The sequence below is a fragment of the Tetrao urogallus genome, assembly GCF_951394365.1.
Source record: "Tetrao urogallus genome assembly, chromosome: 1".
NCBI lineage: Eukaryota > Metazoa > Chordata > Aves > Galliformes > Phasianidae > Tetrao > Tetrao urogallus.
In genome coordinates this window covers 147,352,726-147,378,136 of record NC_136813.1, presented here as the reverse complement: position 1 = coordinate 147,378,136, position 25,411 = coordinate 147,352,726, and the positions used below count along the sequence as shown (strand labels likewise).

The 25,411-nt window shown below is 34.4% G+C and overlaps 1 protein-coding gene across 5 annotated transcripts in view; it reads right to left on the bottom strand.

Annotated features, from left to right (window-relative positions):
* ANKS1B (ankyrin repeat and sterile alpha motif domain containing 1B) overlaps nt 1-25,411 on the bottom strand; it is a gene marked incomplete at both ends in the record, with an annotated part of 401,710 nt that overhangs the window by 339,095 nt on the left and 37,204 nt on the right. For all 5 annotated transcript variants that reach the window (XM_079549707.1, XM_079549711.1, XM_079549708.1 and 2 more), the window contains 5 exons: nt 2,071-2,172; nt 4,534-4,609; nt 11,344-11,640; nt 19,838-19,994; nt 23,405-23,485. In XM_079549707.1, the coding sequence (XP_079405833.1) occupies nt 2,071-2,172; nt 4,534-4,609; nt 11,344-11,640; nt 19,838-19,994; nt 23,405-23,485 (713 nt within the window). The remainder of the gene's footprint in view (nt 1-2,070; nt 2,173-4,533; nt 4,610-11,343; nt 11,641-19,837; nt 19,995-23,404; nt 23,486-25,411) is intronic.

Here is a 25,411-nt window from a genome sequence, read left to right as displayed (position 1 = left end):
TTGATAGATTTCTTCTTTTTGTGGTAAAAACTAAGAGCAGGTACTGACCTACTAAAATGACGAAACCTTGAGATAGGCTAGGGTGTGGGAATTACTATTTGACACAGAGCAAGGAAGAGTACTTTGCAGAAATCGTTGATTGGTGGGGTTGAGACTATCAAACTGTATCAAATTTAGAGCTCTCTTCTGCTGGTTCCTCTCCACTTTTTGATGAACAATTCTGCCATTTCCCTGGGACAAAACTAACTCTGGGACCTACATCATATAAGAGGCAGGTTCATTAGAGCAAATAGACATATTTATGTAATTACAACACTGATTTATATTATTTTAAATATTGTTACACATATGTAATAAACTATATATGTCACTCTTAATGCAATCCCTCCTATTTATTTCCATGGAAACTAGAACGCATACAAAGAGAACAGTAACACTATTTGATAGAACAAATTCTCAGCTACAAAACACTGCTTTTGAACAGTCACCACCATTAGCTGTGCATTTTCACCAGCAATGAGTCAGAGCCTGCATGTCACACTACTAAAAATCTGCACCAGCAAAGATGACCAGCAGTTCCACAGTTGTTCTGATGGTGTTGCTGTAACACACCACCCACCAGCTCATTGTGGTCATATCCACTATTTGGTCTCCATAAACATTCAGCAAACATAGATGATGTCAGCGGGTGCCATTTCTTCTGCATGGAGGAATTCAGTGACACACCTTTGCTTCACACCCACTTCCACATCAGATGCCATTCTGTCAGACTGCCCCTCTGTTGCCATCTGTCACACAGCAACAAAATGTAATGGCATGCTGGTGGGAAGGTTAAACCTCTACTCCACACCACCAGCATCCACCTCTGACGTCATGGGCTGACATAATAAAATGGGAGGCATTACTTTTGGAGCAGCCCTTGCATATTATTGGTTAATAAACTGAATCAGATCAACTTACACTCTACTGTAAACAAGGAATAAGGAACAGAACTGTATAGCTGGAAGTACTTAAGGAGGAAAAGAAAATGGGACAAAAGGAAAAAGAAAATAGGAAGGAGGGAAAGGACTTAGACAACCCTTTTCAGTAACAGTGACCTCTAAATTCAGTTCATCTATAGCACGAATCAGTACCTTAAGAGAATATCTCCTCCCCACCTTGCAAAATTTTAATTATACTTGTGGAAACTTTCTTTTGTGTCACCATCTGCCTCACTGGAAAAGTTTGTTGAAGCTAGCTAGGCAGTGTGTAAAGAAATGAACATCTGAAGAAAGGATGCTGTCTGGCCACAACATCATTTTCCCTAGGAGATGTTCTTACGATACGCAGATACAAGGGAGACTGATGCATGAGCCAGTGCACTTTTAGCATCCGATTAAAACGGCTCAAAACAACAAGAATCAGTACAAGTGTAGATGCAGTGCTGATACCTGCTGTCATCACCTTAGTCAAATACAGCTAAATAAAGACTAATCTGAAAATGAAGGAACGAACTGCATGCAAGACAAAATAGATGTGTAGCATTGAATTATGTGCTAGCTCATGTTTGACTGTTAAAAATTGAGTTTCATGAGTTTTACATCATGAAACTGAAGAAAGAGAATAAACACATGCAAAAAAAAATTGTTTCTGCCATGATGACAAGTTACTGCCTGCTTTTGTGTTGTTTTTTTTTTTTAATTTTAAAGAAAATGAGAAAGGCGCCATAAAAGGTTTTGAAAGTTTGTCATCATTCTTCAGTTACATTTGTTATTTATGAATGAAACAAGCCTTTCAATTCTATTTTACCATCACAACTGAATAGAACTGCAGTAAAACATTATTTTCTGATGCAGAATGTACAAAAAGTAACTGCAAGTGACACACCGTACTAATGTCTACTGTCAGAAAAAGGAAGGATATTCAACCACTTCGTTTCGTCTAGCTAGCAAACAAATTTATTTTTTTTCAATTCAAAATAGAACTCTTTTCATGTAATGAAATATTTTCAGCGTAGAAGTTGCAATATTAAGCCTTATGCCTCCATGGTATTCTGATTTGTTTCTACAGGTGTGACTAAATGTGACTTACCTTGAAGCAGAGCAGCAATTTGGAGTGATTGTTGAGATGGATGTTCTTTAAGAATATCTAAAACTGTTCTACCCAAACTGTCCTTTATGTTGGCATCAACTCCTGAAAAAGAAAATGATTTCTGGTGAAAATTCTAACCCAAAGTACATCTAAGTGTGGCATATCAGACTCAGTCATCTGACAAATCAAATGCAAGCAGTTAAACAAGTGCAGCAGATTAACAGCTGTGCTACAGTTGAAGTACAACATCCATTTCAGTTTAAAGATTGAGTAGCCTAAAATTTGCCTGCTGACATGACATTGGTTTTATGTTTCTCTTGCTCCTGGTGATATAAAGTAAGCTTCTTAAACCAGATTTGGGAATATTTTTAACAGACTGTTACTATGAAACAGACATCCTGAAAACAATTCTTTACAAAATCAAGAAATTTTATAAAATCAATTTTATATTTTAATAAATTTTATAAAACTAAGAATTCTTTTTTTGTTTTTCCTGCCTGGATTCTAATTCTCCCCAGTCTGCTGTAATTCACCACGGATTTTCTACTGCATAGTATGAATGTTGGGAGAAACACAGAAATAGTTATTTGTGTTGTTTTGTAGCTCCTGAAAGGACTGAAATATCCATATGTGGTGTAAGGGCTGTATGCAAAGTAAGAACATATCCTCACAGAGTGTTAAACGAGTAATTGGCTCGAATCACGAACATAAGCATCAGTATATAAGTTTGAGGCTTATCTTGGATAGGTTTCTGAGAATGTGGTGTATATGATGCTACATGAATCCTCAACTTCGTTTTGTCTTTAGGAATGTTTGCCTGATAGTGGTGGAGTCACCGAGCCTGGGGGTGTTAGAGGAAAGGCTGGATATTGTGTTGAGGGACATGGTTTACTGGGAGCTATTGGGAATAGGTGAACGGTTGGACTGGATGATCTTTTAGGTCTTTTCCAACCTTGGTGATTCTATGATTCTATGATTCTATAAGAAGGATGAAAGATCCTAACAAATGGAATGTGATTCTTCTCAGAAAACTATATAGAGGAAATCAGAAGCAGCAGAATTTATGAGAATTTATTGAGGAAGCATGAAGGGATTGATTTCTCTACTCAACAGAAAAGACTGCAGCTCTTGCTGTTTCCTGACCTAATCGAGTGTTTCCTAATTTATTTATGAGAAAGAGATATTTGTTTTCTCAATGAAAATAAAACCAAGATATTGCTGAGCTATCAAAGCTGATTTTCAGAGTCTGGAGACATCAACTTACACTTCTCCTTTGCAATAGCTATTCATAATATCTGAGTCTTCTTCGAAGCAGAATTAAAGAAACGGAGATTGCTAGATGAAAACGGATCAGGTAGAAAGCATTGCCAGAAGGTGTTGAAGGAGTTAATAGTGAATGTTCTACACTGCTACCTTGTAAAATTATATAGTTGTAAAGGCTATAAAATGTACTATTCCACGAGAGGTATTATTTATTTGTGGTATAAGGTTTCCCATATTGCTGAGATATTCTCCATTCCTTCCTCTTTTATGTGAATTAATATAAAAAGACTGCCTTTTTAAGGGCAGGTACAGATTCGTTTTTGCCTTTTTTTTAGTTATCCAAACAGAAAAACATCTTGGAAAGACCTTTTTTTCCAAACGTAGATCTCAGATCAGATAGATATGCACTAGCTGGGATTCAGTAAAGGAGCTCTGAGCATGGCATTACGTCTTTTGCATTGTATAACCTCACAAGCACTGACAATAAAAATCAGTAAGATCCCTCACTACAACAGAAGTTCATGCATCTCAGAAGAATTGTCTCTGAATATCCACATTTCATTGGTCTTCTCATTTATCTGGGAACACACTTGTTTAGATGATCGATTTAACTCAAATAAGAGTTAAAGTATACGGAATCCCCACAACGTAGTAACTGTCATCTCAGAAGGATGATGTAATCAAACTTCCTTTACAGTGGTAACAGAACAGGTAAGAGAGCAAAGCCAACAGGCATTTTAGGTCCAGTCAGGTACTACACTCAGTAGACTATACTACTGTATAATCTTCAAGTCATGTAGGCCACTACAAGTTCCATTAAATGGAAGAAAAAAAAAGAAAAGCAGCAGTGACATCTTTTATTTCCTAGCTAATCTAAATATACTTGGCTGCCTTTCAGAGTAAATTAAAAAAATTATGTAGTCATGTTATTTTCAGAACACATTTATTCTCAGAATACAGTGGCATACACTAAGTCATGTAAGGAATTTCTCAGTCTTAGTAAAAATACTGCTTTTGTTCTCCTTCTGTATATTTATCCTCTTACTCTAAAAGAACATTAACTCAATGCGAAGTCATGTGATTAGATGTGTAAAGGTGGAGAAATAAAGCAGTAATTTGTATAAACAAGATTTGAGGAGGTAAACACCAAGTTAGAAATATTAGGAGTATTTGGTAAGTGCTTCCTGTAGTTAAATTTACCTGTTTCAAGTAAAATGCGTGCCACTTCCACCTTTCCAAACAGGGCTGCTTCATGTAGCGCACTCCCTTTTTCTGTCTAGAAGAACAAAAATATTTTGACAATTAAAATACATAGCTAAAATACCAAGGAATCTTTTTGAAAACAATACACTTAGGAATAAAGTATCTATTTTTTCTTCTATTTTATCTACATGTAAAAAATATTGAATGGGCAAGAAAAAATAGTACCCCAACATAATTTTTTATTCAAAATGACAATGCAAATTCTGTCAGTTCTACCACAAACACTAACAAGTGTATAAGGAAATATAATAGGGATATAATAAATCTCTGAAACAAACAAAACTGCACTTGTGCAAATTTTCTAAGCTCTTATTACAAGCAGTGAAACTCTAGTTAATACATTCAATGGAACATAGCAGTTCAGCAGAGACAGTTTACATGTGGATAGCTACAATTATGTGTTTTAATCTGTAACTGGATTATGCCCTTGATTGTCAAATTCAGTTGTATGGTGAGAACTGCCCTGGGATATCCCACCTGGCCTCCAGTTGCTGTTCTAGTCGATGCTCCCATTTAATGTGCATCATATCTGCTCCATGCAGATGTCTGTGGTAACCTATGACACCTCCAACAGTAATAGATGTCTATGTTTAGATCATCTGAATCCTGCCTTAAGTAACTGTGAACCTGATTTTGTGGAATTCTCTACATAAAATTATTTGTGAATGGAAATTCTGTTCAAATAAAATTCACATTTCTGAAGAGAAACTAACTCTAAAAAAACAATCTCTCCTACTATTTAGTATTCCTGGCTGTTACTCAAGAATCTGTAGCATTAGCTATAGATTGAAAATAGCATTAACAATAGCTAACATACTATTAGATCTCACTGAATCTCCAGCTCATCTATTTTTTTCAGAGAGTGAAGTAGATTTTGAGTGTTTTTGAGTTGTGGTCAACTGTTTAAGGTTTGGCTGGTTGTATTATTTGGTTTTGTTACATTTCTATCTAAACGCATCCATGACATTTTTGCTGTGATGGAAAGACTTCCAAGACTAAAGGTATTTTAACTCTGAAACAAAATAGTAGTTCATTATTTATTAGCTGTATCAGAACGCAGTATTACAGAGATGCAAAGACAGGATATTTAGAAATAATCAGTAATCTTGAAGTTTCATGTGACTGCAGAATAAGCACGTTTGAACAATTGCACCTGAAAACTCTTTCTATGACCTTGATAGGAAGAACACTCAACTTTTTATCTTTCTTCATACTTGGTGCACTGATGTAAAAAGCAGAGTATGAAAAACATTATACAGTACGTCAGGTATAACAGTAAGATGGAGAAGAAAATGAAGTAAATAAGAGAATATACATATGAAATTCATCCTCAAAACAATTTCTGATCTTTCCATTTTCAAAAAATCCCAATGGACATTCGCAGACTTATTCTGAACAAGAAAATTAAGTGTTCATTTTTATTTAGAGACAGTTTCAAAATCCTTTACTTAAAGATATTTAGAGAAGCCTTCTTCTGAACTGACAAACCTTAACACCAGATGACCCTACAATGACATAGCACAACCACAAAGGTACATGCAGAGCGCAAGTTGCAGCTCAGAAATAACCGGACATGGAAACAGTTCTCATAAAAGGCATTGAAATCTAGAGGCCTGATTACTGAAAAACATGAGCAATCTCACAAAACGCTCTGACACAGCCTATTGTCCTCTTCAGTGTTTATGTTGATATGGCATTTCCTTTGGATTGCCCACTTGCTGACGTTACTAAACTCAAGACTATTGATTGGACCTAGTACTGTTAACACAGAGTTCATGGTCAGTGAACAAGCTCTCCTGGAGCCACCAGATAGAGTACTGTTAGGGGTCACTAAGATGATAAGAGACTGGAGCATCTCTCCTGTGATGAAAAGCTAGGAGAGATGGAACTGTTCAGCCTAGAGAAGAGAAGACTCAGGGGGATTCTTATCAATGTCTACATATACCTGACTAAAAGTATTTTAACTCTGAAACAAAATGTGAGGAGATACCTGACGGAAGAGTGCAAAGAAGACAGTGTCAGGGTCTCTCCATTGGCGCCCAGTGCAAGGACAAAAGGCAACAAGCATTAACTGAAATGTAGGAGATTCTGTTTGAACATAAGGAACTCTTTATTATGAGTTTGACTTAGCTCTGTCACGGGTTTCCCTGAAAGGTTGTGGAATCTTTCTCCTTTAAGCTATTCTAAAGCTGGCTGATCTTGGTCATGGACAACCTGCTCTGGGTTCTTGCTTGAGTACTGCACCAGATGAACTCCCTTCAAATCTCAGCCATTCTGTGATTCTGTAATTACAGTGATGCATATGACAATAATGCAGTTCACAGAGGTTCGGTTCTACAGATGATGAAGTGCAGACACGGAAAACAGATCTGCCTTGGCTGAAAATGCAGAGGTATTTCTGTATTAAAAATAATAAGGAATCTTTTTCAGTGGAAAAAGTCAATACACTTTAGTGATAACATCTCTCGAATCCATTGCTGTGGGGTGATTTGAGACTGAGAAGAATTAATGCTCCTGTATGCCAAATCAATAGACTTGAGGACAAGGAAGAAGACTGATCCTTAGACTCATACCTCAGCTAAGAGGTGGAAAAGATCCTGTTATGATAGTCAGAACTGGCAGCAGTCCTTTCTATTGATCAGAAGTCCCCAAATCCGAGAGACTGAAGGAAAGGCAAGTAACAGTTGACCAAAGTATGTATCTTGTAAGAACTGAAGATTAACATAAGAGGAGATTTATTTTTGAGGGTTAAACAAGCAACTTGAGAGCTGAAAGATTTATTGTTCTCTAACCATGAACCAAAGCTTTGTTATACATAGAGGCAGTAGAGAAACTTAAGCCACTTAGAAATTTCATTCATAAAATTGGGAGAGGAATACAAAGCCAAGAGATGTTTTTTTTTCATTTTCCAATTTCTTGGTATTTTATGGTGGTATTTCATGTAATACCAAGACACAACCATGAAACACTTTGCAAGTATTCTGGCACTGCATGAGTTACAGGGCAGTCTTCGCTTTACAACTCCAAGCTATCAGACAGTGCTAATTAATGCCATTTTCCAGAAAAGAGGTATAGATTATGAACAATCTATTGGAATAAGGAATTTGAAATGTGCCCTATATAAGCAGTGGACTGAGCTGTTCACTACAGAGGTGATTTTCTAAACCAGAAGAGAAATATTACCAATAAATTAAAAAAAGAAAAATCATTCTGGAACATGAAGATATACATGAAGTGTACTTGTAAGATGTGTAATCCTGCATGAGATGTTACAAAAATGAATGCTGACGCAAATCCTAATAGCTCTAGGCAGGATTTCATGGTAATAGAGAATACCTAATGAGTGAATCAGATCCTTCTTGACCCCAAAAAAATAAACTGTCCAGAAGGCAGAAATGTTCTTATTACCAGAGCATTCAGTTACCAAAGTCCATTTTAACACAAAGAAAAGGCTGATCCTCAGGATGGACAAGGCCAAGACGACTGGCAGAATAGTTACATATCCCTTTGTAAATGTCCATGTGGAATACAACTTGAGGATAGAAATTAGTTTTTTTTCCAGTAGCAGTAGAGCACATTACACAATTGAAAGTATTAAAATGTAGGTAAATAATTTATCTACTGTTACATGAGATGCACTAGAGATTTTAAGTATAGATCTTTTTCACTTATAATGGTGTACATCTGTGCTAATACACTCTTGTCTATATAACAGCAAGCAAACTTAAAATTTGTAAAAAGTATTCTCTGTTTCACTTCATGAAGTTCTCATTGCCTTGGATCATATAGCTTGAAATCTAACTATCTGGAAATTCTTCCACACTGACCCTTGATGCATGAAATACATTTTCATGATTACAGTGAACTGAAGTCTGCATGAGTTTACACCAATGTATTACATATTGATTTCCTGTCTTAAGTTTTCAGTGACAAAACAGTCTCTGCCCCAAGTAGTTTACAGTTAAATATAGGCACAGTGTCACAGCTGGGCATACCAAACAAGAAAGGATAGAAAGACATTTTGAGTAGGAACAACAGGATATACAAATCAACTGTACAATTTGCAAACTCATGTAAAAGCATCAAGGGTTTTATTATAATTTTTTTAAATTATGTAAATATGCACTAGCATGTAATTAGGTCACTTGTTTGGTGCTTATTCATCAGTAGTTTACTATAGGCTTGATATGAGTCTCAGAGACATTCTGAATCACAGAGTGGTAGCTGTGCAAATTGATTCATGGAATACCCTCCACACACAGTAACAGCAAAAAAGGGCATAGCTCTTTGCAGAAGAACTTCAGTGATAAGCAATGGAAATTGCCATCATTTCTGGGAGAACAGGATGGCAAACATGGGTAAATAAAAGTGGGATAGGCAGAGAGGGCCAAGGTGTGAAAGTATTTACAGTTATGAAATTACTATTTACATGAAACATACTGAACTATGCAATATCTTATTTTTCATTGAGGGCCCAAAATCTATCACTCAACCAAAACCTGTGTATTTTTCACGTTTCAATTAAAATGAAAACTTCATAGCATAAAGCAATGAAGCAGATTTGTATTGCCCACTTCTAAATAATTTCAGATAGAAGGATATTGGGTAGACCTGGGAAATGAATAAAATGTGTGATTAATTCAATCAAAAATTAAATGCTGTCTATTATTAGTCCAAATATTTGCCATGACTGAAAGTGCTCAGGGAGACAAAGATAAGATGGCTAAAATAAGCTTCCCATTTAAACAAATAAATATTTACATTTACAGAGAGTGATAGCAGATAGGCTATTTCTATAATTGTCTCTCTACATTCTGATAACTCTTTACTGCTGATAAGCTGAATGTATTCAATGTGTACAGTTTTATTTACCACACGAGATTATACTTTGTATATTGTTCTTTCTCAATCAGTGATGCAGAGCAATTTAATGAATATTAAAACAGCTGAGTTCAGTTTTAAGTAACGTGCTGATACCGTTTGCTCTGCTCATTTTAATGAGCTGCCAGAAATCATCAACAAAGAAGTTTTCAGAGGTTACAGAAGTTAATGAGATGCGCAGAACCTACTTGCCAATACACTATGATGCAGAATGAAAGAAACATTGATGGAGAAAATGGGTACATTTTCTAAAGAAATAAATAAATTATATTCCCTTATGGCAAGTAGGTCAAACACAAAAGAAACAAGATTCTCCAGTGCAAAAATTAAAATAAAAATACCCCTGACTAAAAATAACAGAGAAAAGTCAGAATATAACTTAAACAAATTGGAATGTCAACATAAATTAAAAAAAAAATAAATAAATATCCCAGGTTTCCAGTATGCATGGTAAGTAGATCAACATTACCAAAAAAACCTCTCATTTCTACCTAAGAAAGAGATATCACTGTACAAAATTGGCTGCCAATATATTTTTTTAAATATCAGTTAAAAAATGCTGGTATAACTGTAGATAGAAATGGCTTCACAGAATTCACAGTAGTGCTAAAATTATCTACATTATGTAAGAGGAAGACATATCTCATAAAAGCACTGTATAATATTCAACCCTCATGTAACCATTGCTTTGTAAGCTGCCATGACAGAGACTATTTTCTTCAATTATTTTATTTATTAAGCATCAATTCAGGCATCACTTCAATTTCCTTTTGCCTTCCTCCCCATTCATTTTGCCTCCCATAGAAAATAATTTATACATCCACAAAGCTATATTCAAGGGTTTGATTATGTGTAGTTTTTGCATTAAACTCTTCCCAATTACTTAAGAAGTAGTGATAGTAAAGGGCAGCTGAGACAAAAAAGCATTTATTTATCTTTTAATTATCACTTTCTTTTCTTAAAAGCTGAAAAATTGTCTTGATATAAAGTTCAGGAGTAGCGAAAGTACAATCGTAGTGTACAAAGGTTTCAGGTTAAATATGCTTGAAGCTTAAAATGGCTATTAACTTAGCCAAAGTTTAGGTAAAGGTCACAAGGATTATTAGATTGCCCATTCATAAAGAATGCCAGGATGTGGCTCTAAAATAGGTGTAATTATGTTTATATGATTGTTTTAATTTGAACATAGATATAAAGCAAAAGCCACCTTAATTCGAAGGATATTATTCAGACTCAGACCTTGCCTCTGTTCTCATTTATGCCAGTTTCATTTAAAGTTTCCACTTTGACACCACTATTTTGGATTGTGCACTGAACAGATAGTGTATTGGACTCAATAGCTGAAAGAGAACACTGACTTCAAATTCCTTTTATGTTTATACAACAAAGTGTTTAGAAAAAAATATTATTACTTCCTGGATTTGTTTTACAATGGGTTAGCCCTGGGAAAACGAGTTCTCATTCAAAAATTACTTCAGGTTGACCAATTACACTAAGAGCCACAGATTTAGCAAGTCAGCTTTGCATCATTAAAGCCATCAGTATAATACATATATTTGTTTAGATTAGATTAGATTAGATTAGATTAAATTATATAGTTTCAGTATCTAAATCTGTATGCCTCAAGGCAACATTAGAATACACACTCAGCTTTGAAAATACGGATTTTTGTTGAGAACATACAATTTGGTTTGTAAAAACTAAATCAATATTATATATTACCCTGTAGCATTTATAACAGAAAATGCAAGTGTATATACATTAAAAAATGAATTATATTCTAAAGATAAAGATTAGTAAAGATAACAAGAAAGTAAATAAAGATAGGAAGAAAGGAGGAAAGGAAGAAAGAATTTGTGCACTAACTTGGCAGCTGACATCCATTCCAGCCTCCAGAAGCACCTGTACAACAGCTTTGTGGCCATTTCGTGCAGCAAGATGCAAAGGCGTGTGTTTTCTTGTGTTGCAGTTCATCAGGTTTGGATATGCTTTGATGATCATTTTGACAACACGCAGACGTCCATAAAGTGCTGCCAGATCCAGAGGTGTTTCTAATTTGTTGTTCCTTATTGTAGGGTCTGTTAGCTCTTCCAGCAGAACAGCAACTACTTCTGAATGACCGTACTGAGCTGCACAATGCAATGCTGTTTCATTTTCATTGTTCTGTTAAAAAAGAAGTTTGTGTTTAGTCACACAATGGAACTGCTCTGCTTGTATAAATTGCTTCCATGAGATAACTACCTAGGCAGGGTTTGCAATATAATGTATGATAATACATGCTAAATGCTTCAGAATGACTCCAATAAAATTTTACTAATAATAAATAAATACGTCAATTGTGGGTCTCAAGCAGATTTGATCCCTGTGTCTGCATTGTTACCAATGCATTTTTAACACATCCCGAAATACATGTTGCTCATGAGGATATGCCAAAATCTGTAACGCTTCTTAATTCAACTGTTCCTGAAATCACAGCTGAGTCCTTCATTTAGAAATACTCTGACACTTAAGTCTCTCCTCTCAGTACAGTTGTTTTTAAGCCATCAAAGTTTTCTATCAGAGTTCTGAAAAAACACAGTAAAACTGCACAGTGAAAGTGTATCAGGTACAAACTACTTTCACATTGCACTAAAGAAGTTAGCATCAAGTCAACAATCAAAACTCCAAAGAGAGTAAAATAGCTAGTACAGATATTAGGAAAACTTTTTCTATCACATTATGAGGTATATGTGTATTTGTATGCTGTGGATTGTATATTTTTTTGCTTTATAAACAGCCAAACTATTTAATAATCTTTATTAAATATTGCAAATAAGCAGTATATTCTTTAATTGCTTTCTTCCACTTCTGTCTGTATGCTTGCAATACAAAACAGACAAATAACTTTAGGCAGACAGGAAGGAAATGATTTATAGAGCTCTCTGAATTCTGTATGTCATCTATTTTATTAATATATCTTATGTTGTCTCTGTGAGGACTTAAAATAGTCTAGACGCTATAAACTGTGCACATTGACTGCTTCTGATAGATGATTTACAAAATTTTGTGACAGTTGAAAATGTTGTAAAAGCCATTACATCATATGAAGAACTACATGTTTAATGCAAAGTCAAAGAAAGACAGTAAGGAAATATAAAAAGTTGTTCTGAAGAAAGCAGAAAAGTTAGGTCTGAACTTACAGATTGTATATTTAAAGGAAACAACTGATTAAAGTTCTGGAGACAGACAGGAGAAAGTGGGAAAAAAAAAAAGATTTGTCTTTTGAAAGACAAAAAATATGAAAGCATCAGAAAAATGAGGGTTTGGCCTTTTACATAGATGCTAGCTAGGATGATAAAATCTTTGTATAGTACTGCCTAGAAACTATTGTTTCTGGTAACAGTGTTCTTAATTTTATAATCAAGAACCAAAAACCCTGTTTTATCATTTTAACATTACTGTTGTTTTCATCTCGATTTTAAATGACTCAGGTGAACCTGAGAGAGAGAAAATATAGATCAATACACTCTGATAAATTAATGCTGCAGATAAGCTCTTCAGGTAAATGCACCACCACACAAGTTGATGATCCCTATGACTGGAATGCATTTCCTGCCATGTTGCAAGACAGAAGCTGGAAAGCAAGAGCAAGGCAGAAAGTGAAAGGCAGACGGCACTCGATGTCTAACAAGTTTATTTGAATGTGTGCTTTATTCAGACCTCCACACTGTCTTTCCTCTATTACACCAACTGTAAATTTTGGTAAAAATATCTACAATTGCAACACCACGTGGCTGCAATGATCTATCAACTACCTGTGAGATGTTTTCTGAGTTCCAGTGACTTTGGAGGAAACATAGGATATGTTTTGCCTAAGACTGGGGAAGAATTTTTTTAGTACAGTGGCATACCCACAAATCATAGGCATAGTTTATTATTTATTTGTAGAATTTTGTTATTTCTATTACATTTGTAGTTATTTATTTCTTTGTAGAATTCATTACAAACTATTTATAAAAGCATAGATTTTCAATATTTCATAGACAGAAATGTATAGATCAACAGACAATTTCAAGATAATTTTGTGTACAATTATCACAATTAAATAAGAAAATCAGATAATCGCACACAAAATGGCCAATTATTGTAATTTCTGCCAGCAGTTACTGCATTTACATATTCAATGGAAATGGTTTCACAGAGAAATTAGATGTACAGCTTAATTCACACTCTCAGTTTTTACAGTAATTTGCAGAATAAATGGAGTAAATCTACAAGTGCTTAAACTAGGTATCAGCTTTAAGAGGAGAAATAAATAAAATAGTTGGACTTGGACATTTCCTTCTCCCTGTAGAACTACCATGTTTCTTTATATCTCTCTTTCAATCTACAAATTGATACAGAGATCCTGAAATACTTTACTGCATGCTGCCCACATCCATTTCTACTTTTCCCTTCTCAGCGCTGTTTAAACCTCTGCATTGCAATCCTTAATGAACATGTTCTAACAAATAGCTTTATGAAAATATGAACTGTGAAAAAATGGCATCTATATTGTTCTCATGTGGATAAGAATTGTTTAGAGAACACTTGCATTTGGATAGTAAGATTTTTTTATTCAAAAATATGAAAGTATAATTCTTAGAAGTTATTGGCAAAAGTTCTGTTGCAAGTTCAGTGTGAGTCAAAACCAAGCGAAATGAACTTCCACTAAAGTTTGCCCTTACTGACATGTAAATTAAATTTCGAAGTACTTAAATTTTTAATAGCTAATAGTTGATTCCTTTGAATAAAAGTGTCTTCAAATTTGTTGCTGCAATCAAATCAAATTTCCTCTGCACTATTATTTCAAAATTCAGAAGTGAGTATAATAGTTGTGAAAGAAATTCCGTAATTCATCTGCATATTCTGTAAACAAAGCAAGGAGAAAAATCAAAGGCAGACAAGGAACAATATTTTTCAGGCTATTTTGGAACAGATTTTGTATTTCTAAAAGTTGCTACTATTAAGATAAGAATATAATGCCTATGCTTCATTTTGACAGTTTGGCTCAGTAAATATGTTAAATATCTAAATATTATTAATACATCCTCTCTTTTCCTTCACATCTCAGAAGACACATCAAACAGCATTATGGAAATATGTGTTCTTTACAACAATCGTGATTTGATGCACTGAAAAATTTCATGGCACATTAAATATATAAACGTAAGTGAAATGTCTAATGTGTAGAAAGAAAGAGTCAAATTCACAAAACAGAAGAACACCAAAAGTTTCAGAAATGTTCATGTTTTTTCTTGTAATTTTTTTCTATTCATATTATCTGAATATACATTAAAAATATATATTGAATGTTATATTTCTTCTTAAAATGATTCATCTTTCTGCATGAGACTGTGTGCTCATTTTCTCCTGCATATTGAGATATATGTGTCTGTTATTTATATAACTTCTCTGTATAATAGGATTTCTTATCAGTTATATGATTTTATGTTGGTGACTGTGTGCTACCCGCACAACTTTCTATAAACAAACATGTAAGTAATTTGAGTCTTAACAGCACGCATTTTTATTACATTTGGTATTCATTTACTAACAAATTCTGATCTCTTACTACTTACTTGGTCTTTGTTCACTTCATAATTTACATATTTTCAAGTCTTCATCAATAGAGTTTAAACTTTTTCATTTATCTATGTTCTGTAATTTAAAGCTTATGTCAGGTATGTTTTACATACATCAACTCAGATTGCTGTACTAAACAGGGATAAAATTATTCCTCTATATTTGTCATGCTGTAACCATTTTCTGTATATGTACGTTCCTCACATGCATGAAATAACTGTTGCTTGTTGGACCCTTTAATTTTTACTTTTTTTTTTTTTTAACTTTATGTAATGAGAACAGTAGGGGGCATTCAGAGCTTTAGATGCTGGATATGATCTTATGATGCTAGTTAACTGCATTGTAAATGTGTGGAAAGCACTTCCGTTAATTTACAGTATACCGCATTAAATCTTATAAATTATTATAAATAGAAACTAATAAATTAGTTCACGGAATATACATTCAGGTATCATAAGCTTCTAATTTACTTCTCTGTTTTATTCAATCTTACTCTCACTTAAGTGTTTAGAAACATTTATTTCACATAGAATTTTAATAATAAATGAAGAATGAAGATGTATTACAAATTTGTTGCAACAGCTTTTTTCAAAATGAACAAATTTATTTTCTTACGCTGAAAGCATATGAATTCTTAATGGGATCTTTAGAAAAACAAAAACCAGAAAAAGTCTGATTTGAATATATTATTTGTTGTGGTGAAAAAGTATCAGAAACAAACAAAGAAACAAAACACCATGATTATTCAGGAGAAAAACAAAAGCAGGAGAGAAAGGAAAAAGCAGAAAAAGAGACAGAGTAGCCCAGGATCTCTGACAAATTGTAGCTTCAGTTTCACAGATCTAAGAACTGCTGCGGTTACTATGAGAAGCCGCATGTCTTATTGACCCTACGAGCAAGTGAGCAAAAGTCATAGAAACCACAGGCTCATTAAGAATGCAAAATACAACTATTCAGATGAGGATGCCACTGTGGTGTTACTTGAGGATATGTGGGTGGACTTGGTTTCCCTTCATTCTATGACATGGATAATATCTCCTTCAAAGAGTGCTTTTCTGGCACAGTAGATGCCAGAAAAGTGGTCCCCTACTAAAGCTAGCCACTGTCTAGAACAGAACAACAGGAGATTTACTAAGTCACTAAGGACAACTGTGTATGTGTGAGTTTAACTTCAGGATTAAATATGATTGAGATTCTCTTAAGACTCTTAGGAACCAATATTTCATGTGAGGATTGCTTACACATTTTTATTTATTAAATTTTTGGGTAAAACGCATAAACATCAGAGGACCTTTTCCCCAGTGGATTATAGAATCAGACATCATTCTATGATTCTATATCTCTGCTTACCTGCTCTAGCAATCAAATCAGACAGACAGGGTAGCACACATGGTCAAGCTCAAGAATATTCTAGAAATTTGGACATGTGTGGGATTGGGTTGTGTGTGGAATTAGGTTTGAATTTACATTTTCCTTTCAGATCTTAATTAAATGTATTTTCCAATCTCTCTGTCTAGTTCCTGATTAGCTTCCCAGTTTCTGACAGTAGAGTGCAAGGAATTTCTTGAAGTAAAGGAGCAGCATGCAGCCAAGAAGTTGCTCTTCTTTATTTTACCACAGAAATAAAACATAAGAAAACTGCATCACTGACAAAAAGTAATCCTGTAATTCAGCTGCATTCATCCTCTATGCAACACCTGATAAAAATGAGTTACAAAAACTCCAGAACTGCAAATCAACGCACTGAATGACAAGTTTTGTTCCTTGTATTTTTTCTTGGATGAGCCCAGACTTCACAGCATATCCCAGAATTCTTGATATCAGTGAATTTTATTATTTAATTTTCCTTTATCTCTTGCACTAATACTTGATAATCAAGTCGTAGCTGTTCTGTAGATTGCAACTGCTAAGTGTTCAACCTCAAATATCAAACATATAATTCAAGAGATGGCATCTCACAGTGATGAAGTGTTTGCAGTCTACAGTATTTCTTGTTGTTTTTTGTAGTTTGCTTTCCTGTCTCAGATGCCTATTATCTGTCAGCCATTTGAAATGTCTAACCCATGGCCTATAAGGGGATGTTAAGACCTGGCATGGCCTGACCTCTAGCCATCATAGCGGGCAGCTGCGTGCCACTGAACAGCCTGACCCAGCCCTAGGGGTGCACGCATTTCTCAGCAACAACCAAACACTGGTGTGCAATTGGCACTGTCTGGTCTGAGACCAGGACAAGGGGAGGGCATAGTGCAGTGCTAACTAAAGTTACGGCAAGTAATTGCATGTATTTTACTCCATTGGCTAAACAAAGTCTTGTCAACAGCAAAAAAAAATGAAGCTGTGCTTTCTGTTTTGAGAAGAGAACTCAAAATTGACAAAAAAAAAAAAAAAAAAAAAAAAAATCGACTTTTTGGTATATTTGCAACTCCATTTTCAGTCAACGTAAATACATTACCTGCAAATTTTCAAATAGAATATATCAAATGGCAATCAGATATTGAACTCAAAAATAACATCTCTTTACCAGACTTTTATAAGATCTCTCTTACCAGAGAGAAATAACCCTCATTTCACAGTCATGTCTTATTCATGTTATTGCCTTGTGGCCATATACATTTTTGTCAATTGTCAGGGATGAAGCACAGCAAAAATAGAATTTCATCACAAAGCTTTGATGAGCACATAGAGAACTCACCAGGAATTTGAACCACTGCCATCAAACCAAACACATATGCATTAGTTTCACAAAAACGAGGTCAAATATATCATTACTTTCATGTCTTTGATACTTTGTTTTTTATGTCTTAGTTACAAATATTAAAAAAAATTATAAAATAAGTTTTGTTGATGATATACATTACATACAAGGCCTGCTCCGGAAGTAATACCCTCTATTTTATTATGTTGGCCCATGACATCACAGGTAGATGTTGGTGGTACGGCAGTAGAGGTTGCACCTTCCCACCATTACATTTTGTTGCTGTGTGACAGAAGGCAGCAGGGGGGCAGTCTGACAGAATGGCATCTGATGTGAAAATCAGAAATTTCAGGGTATGAAATGAAGGTATGTCATTGAATTTTTCCATGCAGAAAAAATGACATCCACTGACATAAATCTACATTTGCTGAACATTTAAGGAGACCAAACAATGAATGTGATCACAGTGAAGCAGTGGATGGTGCATTTCAGGAGTGGCAACATTAATGGGATCACATTTGCTGGTGCAGATTTTAAGTAATGTGGCATGCAGGCTTCTATTCATCACTGGAGAAAAATGTATAGTTAATGGTGGTAACCATGTTCAAAAACAGCATTTTGTAGCTGAGAAATTGTACTATCAAGTAGTGTTATTTTCCTCTGTGTGGAAACAAATAGGAAGGCATTACTTTTGGAGCGGCTTACTTATTTCATATGTGGCCCAAGACAATTCATCCTCACTCAGCGTGGCTCAGAAAAGCCAAAAGGTTGGACACTGATGTTCTAGGATATCCTACCTGTAGCCCAGCAGCCACTCCATGGCATTTTCTCCCATTCCTTTCAAATTTCTCAGCTATTGCAAGGCCTTAGAAGGTTGTGAATATCTGCGTTCAGGCAAATGAGTTCTGCCCTTACTTTTGGTCACCAGAGTAACCCTGTTGACTCTTCTGATAACGTGGACTAGACCTCCATAGAATACAACGATGAACATGCAGGCCAGATAAACACCAACATTTAGATCTGAATCTGGAGCTGACTCCTACCTTTGCATTCCAATAACCTTCTGATTACCCTTGCAAATTCAATGGATTATGATTACTACTCACATTTCATAGTCTACCTCCAGTCTTCAGGCAGTTCAGCTGATTATACAGGACATCAGATTTTCTATTTCTTAATACTAATCCTACAAATGAAACTTATAGGTATATATAGATTGAAACAGAGGTTATGCCATATGTTTGACAATAGAAAAGTATTTATTTATCCTATCCTTACCAATGTTAACACTCTCATTATTTTTACAAGGACTATGTTTTTTCTACTGTATCTGTCAGGCAAACTAATCTGTTTTCTTTTGGACAGGTGTGTGCATATACACGTGCACACATACAGTTCATGTGGTTTGTCACTTATCTCTGCATATCAGTTCATTTACAGTACACTCAACACACGACCATTATTAATTTTATACAGTTTTTATCAGGAATATGATATCTAGTAAAGTAAAAAAAGATACAAAGTTTATGCAAGTTTACATTAACATTTACAATGAAATAGCTGGAGTATGTCTTCATATGATTTTTCAGAAAAGTAGATGGTTCAGATTGGATATTATAAAAACTTTCTTCTCTGAAAGAGTGGTCAGGTGCTGGAATGGGCTGTTCAGGGAGGTGGGAGAGTCACTGTCCCTGGAGGTGTTCAAGAAATGTTTATATGTTGCACTAAAGGACATGGTTTAGTGGGGAACTACTGGTGGGAGGTGGACGGTTGGACTGGATGATCTAGGAGGTCTTTTTCAACCTTGGTGATTCTACAATTCTACGACAAGGATTTTTCACACTCTTTAAAGTCTAGTATTTGTTAGGTCCATGTCCAATCAGAAGAAAGATACCTGGTATACTTATATTAGAAGATCTTATTAGTCCTGGAGAAGAAAATACTGGTACAATGGAAAACAGATATTTTTATTTTTTCTGATTTGACTATAAATATGAAAGATGTAAAGAGTATGTACTGTCCTTTCCTGATGTTATACAGAACTGTTATTAATCACTTTACCTGTTCATTCACTCTGGAGTGAGATGGCCCATGATGGATGAGAATCTTCACAATGTCTACGTCTCCTCTCCAAGCAGCCAAGTGAATAGGAAAATAACCTTTATTGTCTGCCACATTAGTCGATGCTTCATACTGAAGTAATTTGAGAACTATATCCCTGGAAAACAGGAGGTGAATCTAAAAATTGATGGAAAGCTTACTTTGCTACATTTTTATATAAACATACATATTAACAAAAAAAAAAAAAAAAAAAAAAAAAAGAATGTTATTCAAGTGAAACAATTATAAAAATATAGATCAATCATTTCTAAGCCTTAAATATGTAGCAAAACACAGCCAAAATATGCGGTCTATGTTATGACTACAAATGAAGTCCTTCGCTACAAAAGAAGGTAGAAGGTAAGTCTCAATGCAATTGGCCTCCTAATCTTAATGGAATCTCATCTAATTGCCTATTGAGAAAAAAAAATACAGCGAAGAGGATTGAGCACATCCAGGTCAAAAGAAACTCACAGTCATTTCCAAAATAAGTCACCACATCGAAGTCGTGAGGGAGACTTTAAGTTGAATTTTGTGTACTCCTGGCAAAATCAAAAAGCATGGAAACAACCACAAAAGAGTAAATCCACTGCTGAAAGACTTACTACATGGAAAGTTCCAGAAGGGACTACTCAGAGAGATTTCTTAGTGCAAATTAGGTTTGAAAGACTTTTCATGTCACACTGGTTGGTCTTTCAATAGAAGTCTAATGAAGGCCAGAGCTACAAAGCAGTTTGAAAGGCACACACTTAACAAAAAATAAAATAAAATTGAAATAAATGGGGGAAAAACAGATACACATATGCAAAAAAAAAAAAAAAAAAAAAAAAAAAACAAAAAAACAAAAAAAAAAAAACTGACCAAACAGAAAAAAAAAACCAACACTTCATAACTGATATCCATAGATAACAACAATATACAGTAACTATTGGGAAAATCAGTTCAAAATTTTCTTCAGATAGATAATATTATATAATGTAGAAGTGTTTTAAAGAAATGTAAATACAGTAAACACATGATGAACTGTGCTGAACTGTAGTTGACTGAATAGTGGACACCAACTTGGAATGAGGAAAGCTTAGATTTTAGTCCCCTGTCAATTTACAAAATAGTTCATAGGTCTCCTTCAACCTTTATGAATGCCCTGACCTTCCAAATTTTTCTAGCGTAGGTCTTTTTCAGTGCTCCACAGGAATTTCTCAATTCTGTAGAAATAAGTTTGAGAGAGCAAAAAATTGAGCCCTTAGCTCAGTAAAATTACTGAGCTAACTAAAATTACTTAGGGGAGATTGAAATTTGAATTCCTGCTGCAGATCTGACTTAATTACCTACAGAACTCCAATAGGAAAGAGAACTATCCTAGAGTAAGCAATGAGGAAGGAATTCATCACATACAATGAATGAGTAGGAACTTAAATGTTGGTGTACAGCAAGTGCCCCAGCCATAAGTAACTGGCTAGGTCATGGTGTCTTATGCTCTCACTTTTCATGAAAAACTTTGAAATCTCTCGAGTTCATCTTAGTGTAAATTGTGAAAAACTAAAACCTCAAAAGTTTTCATAGCACAAGAATCTCTCCTTTGTAGGAAGGATCCTGCCAAAAGATTGTATTCAATATTGGATTTGAACATCAAGCTTCTAAACCAAAATAGAGTGTAGAGCTATTTGTTATTTGTAATGTCTAATGAAATTATGAATATCAAGTGTCCTTCCAATTCTGTTGCTAATGGTGCTACCATTACAGCAGGGTCAGTGTAATTTGTCATTAAGCATGTCATAATGTACTTCAGATTACTTTAATAAGCTGAGCTTGAAAGATTGTGTCAGGAGCTGCTCCTTACCCTGCTGTGAGTGTAAAGGGTTATAGCAGCCAGAGGCCACAAGTCCACATCTCGAACTTCTCTCTGACTTCAGCAGGTCAATATTGTGTCTGAAAATACCATTTCAGATTTGAATGTTCTGAAATTTAATTCTTCATGCTGCTATACATAATGGATTCAGCTTTATATAACAATATTTTTACTTTGCTGGATAATTATTAGTTTGTACCAAAAGTAGTTTTAGTCCATTTAAAACCTGAGTAATTTTTGTGAGCTAGGACGTGGGACTTTGACATTCAAAACAGTGGAAAGGCCAGCAAACAATTAATAAAAGAGAAGATATTGACTTCTCCCTTGTTGAAAAAGGATAAAGCTTAGTATTTCATAGTAAGTACTTATAGGCTATAGTAAGGACTCATATCGCTCATAGTAAGGATTTAGGAGTTAAAATATGCTAATGGGTGATTCTAAATCTTGCTACAGAACTAAGTTTTGGAAAATGTATAATACCTAGTTAAACAGTATTTTAATGTTGCTTATTTATTCAGAAAGAGAATATCATATTTTGTCCGAAAGATGACTCTTCAAAAAATAAGCAGGTCTCCATAACGCAATTAAATACACATTCTGAAGTTTTAATTTTTCTAAGCAAGAATGAAAAATTTGTGAAATAAATATATTAAATGTAAAATTATTACAGATTTGTATTATCTTAAAGATCTGTGTCTCCAAACTCACTGTAAACTTACTGCAAATCATTCTCAATTTCTATTGAGTTTTGATCTCCCACAGCATTACATCAAAATTTTCTTCAGTGAATTCTCTTCAACCCCATTTTAGAAACAGAATGGCTGAACTGTGGGGCAGCTCTCACCTTTGAGATAGTGGGGTCCATCCAAGAAAGTTACAAACCTCAAAAATTGTTCTTGATCTGTCTTAATAACAGCAGCAGTTGGCAGCATGATACAGTGGTAACATGGAGTAGGGGACAACATATAGAAACAGAGGCAACACAGAACAGACTACAAGGTGTAATCCAGAATAGGTAGCAGGTTTCCACTTTCTTTTTGTTGATTAAATTACTCAAAGAGTTCACCTGTTCACCTGCACTGGCACTGGCACTGGTGCAGTAGCCTTCAGAGTGAATTTTGCAAGTTTTCCCCATACTTGTGGAGGAATGCATGTGTTAACTTAGTAAAAATTATAGTCACATAAAACGAGATGGAAATCTTTTTTTATGTTTTTAAGTGTGCAACTGAGCATTCTTATCATTCTACTTTTACTTTGGTAACGATTAACCTATACTGCTCTTGTTTTGTACATCCATTAGACATCCACTGCACTATATATGTGCACATACATGCACACACGTATACTACAAATTTTTCTGTTGCAATTTCCTATCAGCTAAAAAGCACTAGAGATATCAATAGCACTAACAATAAGAATAGACAATAAGAATCAGTATAGAACCTGTAAATTCTGAACTGCATTTCTCATTTTCAATTACTACATGGTATAAATGGTATAAATATACTACATGATATAAATGACAGTGTCAGAAGTTCTTCTATCACTAAAATAATCTTCCATGGGCCATAGTAAGTCTGTGTCACCATTCAATGAGTACTTCAATGCTATGCTACATATGGTAAAGCACAAAGTTAAATATCATTCTCATAAGTAAGAACTAAACATGAGGTACTTACTTGTGTCCATTCAGAGCTGCGTGATGTAAAGCAGTATAGCCTGAACTGTCTGTGCAGTTTATATTTGGTCCACGCCAGATGCTGCAAATAAAGCACAATTTCAAGTTTTGGTTTGTTTTGTTTTGTTTTTTTTTTCAGTTTGGCAAGTAAAGAAATGTCAGAAATTCAATGTATAATTCACCAAAAGATCACTGCAACAAGTGTGATTAAGCTTTACAGCAGACAAACTATCTCTGAAAGACCTTAGCATAGCAAAAGTCATGTTGATATCAATATAATTTATTTATATTCATTATATCAGTCATGAACTTTATATAGGGCAATTCTCAAAGACTAATAACTGTTCTGTTATTTCAATTAGAGCTGTTCTCCCAGTATTGCTCTGGTAATTACACTGCTCTCATGATTTCCTTTTGCACTAATTTTTTCACAAGTGTATATTCACTGACTTTAGGTCAGTCAGCCTAGCTTCATACTAAGATAAGATTAGAAAGAACCAATCACATCCTTTCAAGAAACACTAAATCTGTCCTTTACAATTTGCCAGATTTTTCTTCTCATTTGCCAGTTACATTTTTACATGAACTATAAAGAAAGTGTTCTGTTTTTGTTATCTTACTATATTTGAGAATTATTTTAGAGTAAGCTTCATTGTAGGCCCTGCTTCCTAGCCAGTTTCCCATCTTATGAACAGCTCACAAAATAGTAAATGAGATTTTTTGTTTCCAAGTAGAAAAATGTGACTGATAATCTAGCACACAAACAAACAAATGGAAACTGGTTATCAAAGAAAGAGTACCTTCAATTATTTTTCTGACTAAATTTGAAGTCAACTGCATCCTTTATGGAAGCAATTTTCTACCTATTTTTTATTTAGTAACACTGTTATCATTCTTTAATATTATGACCTCCAGAACTCAAGATAATAAATCTTGAATTACAGTATGCTTTCTTCAGCTTCTTATACAGTGTTAAAAAGTCATTGGCAAACAATATTTTCACTTCATACTTAAAAATTAAATGCTGCAGTTTAAAGAAAATAATCTGAAGCTAGCAAGTAAAAAGAATTTTTAATGCTGCCACTTTCCAGGATCTGCATCAATAAAAAGACATGTAATGCTCAGCATATGCTTTTTAAAACTCCATACTGCTGGATATACGTTTTATTATCTGCAGAAAACTTGTTTCACAGAATGGTCTCTTTTTCTTCATTATTAATCATCATGATTAATTTGATCACAAATTTGAACAGTTGTTTGCCCATAAACAGTACATACATAAAAAATTATTTTTGTGATATGTTGTGTTCTGCAGTCAATGTAGTACCATATAGTTCTGGATACCTCACTTCTTCCTGGAAAAACTGGACTGAAATATTTTCTTGGGTGCAGAAAAGCAAAAAGCAAAGGTTTGGTTTTTTTCCATCTGCTCAAAGTCTGTACAAAGTCTGTTCTTTTCTGCAGAAGGTAAAAACCATTGTAATTTTTCTGATTAAAAAAATGTTTAACTTCTTGAAACAGTAAAAACTGAGTCCTTGAAAGGACAGCCCCTCCATAATACAACTGATGTTTTTGATGTGGCAAAGACATGCAGTCATCATGCAGTGGAAGGAAATCAAATCCCTATTTATTGATATAATGTCTTTTATAGTTTTGTGTAACACATACAGTTTTCTTATGCACTTGGTTCTGCTCTCTTCCTTTGATTTGTATCAGTTTATAGGAGAAAGAAGCAGAAAACTTAAAGTGTTATAAAACCTCATATTTTAAATAAATATATAAACAATCAGAATATTAATTTACTTGGTCTTGCTTGCTTGCCAGCTTGCTTTGGTTTGGAGTTTTTTAGTGTTTGTGTCTCCTGGTTTTTCAAAATGCAATTCGTGTATTATTCATTATGCATTAGGCTTTTTCTAAAAATAAATAATAAAAAATAGTTCTTAAAGTTCTTTCCTCCTTAATTTTCTCCTTTCATTCAGGTATGCTTCAAATTATTGTTGTAAATTTT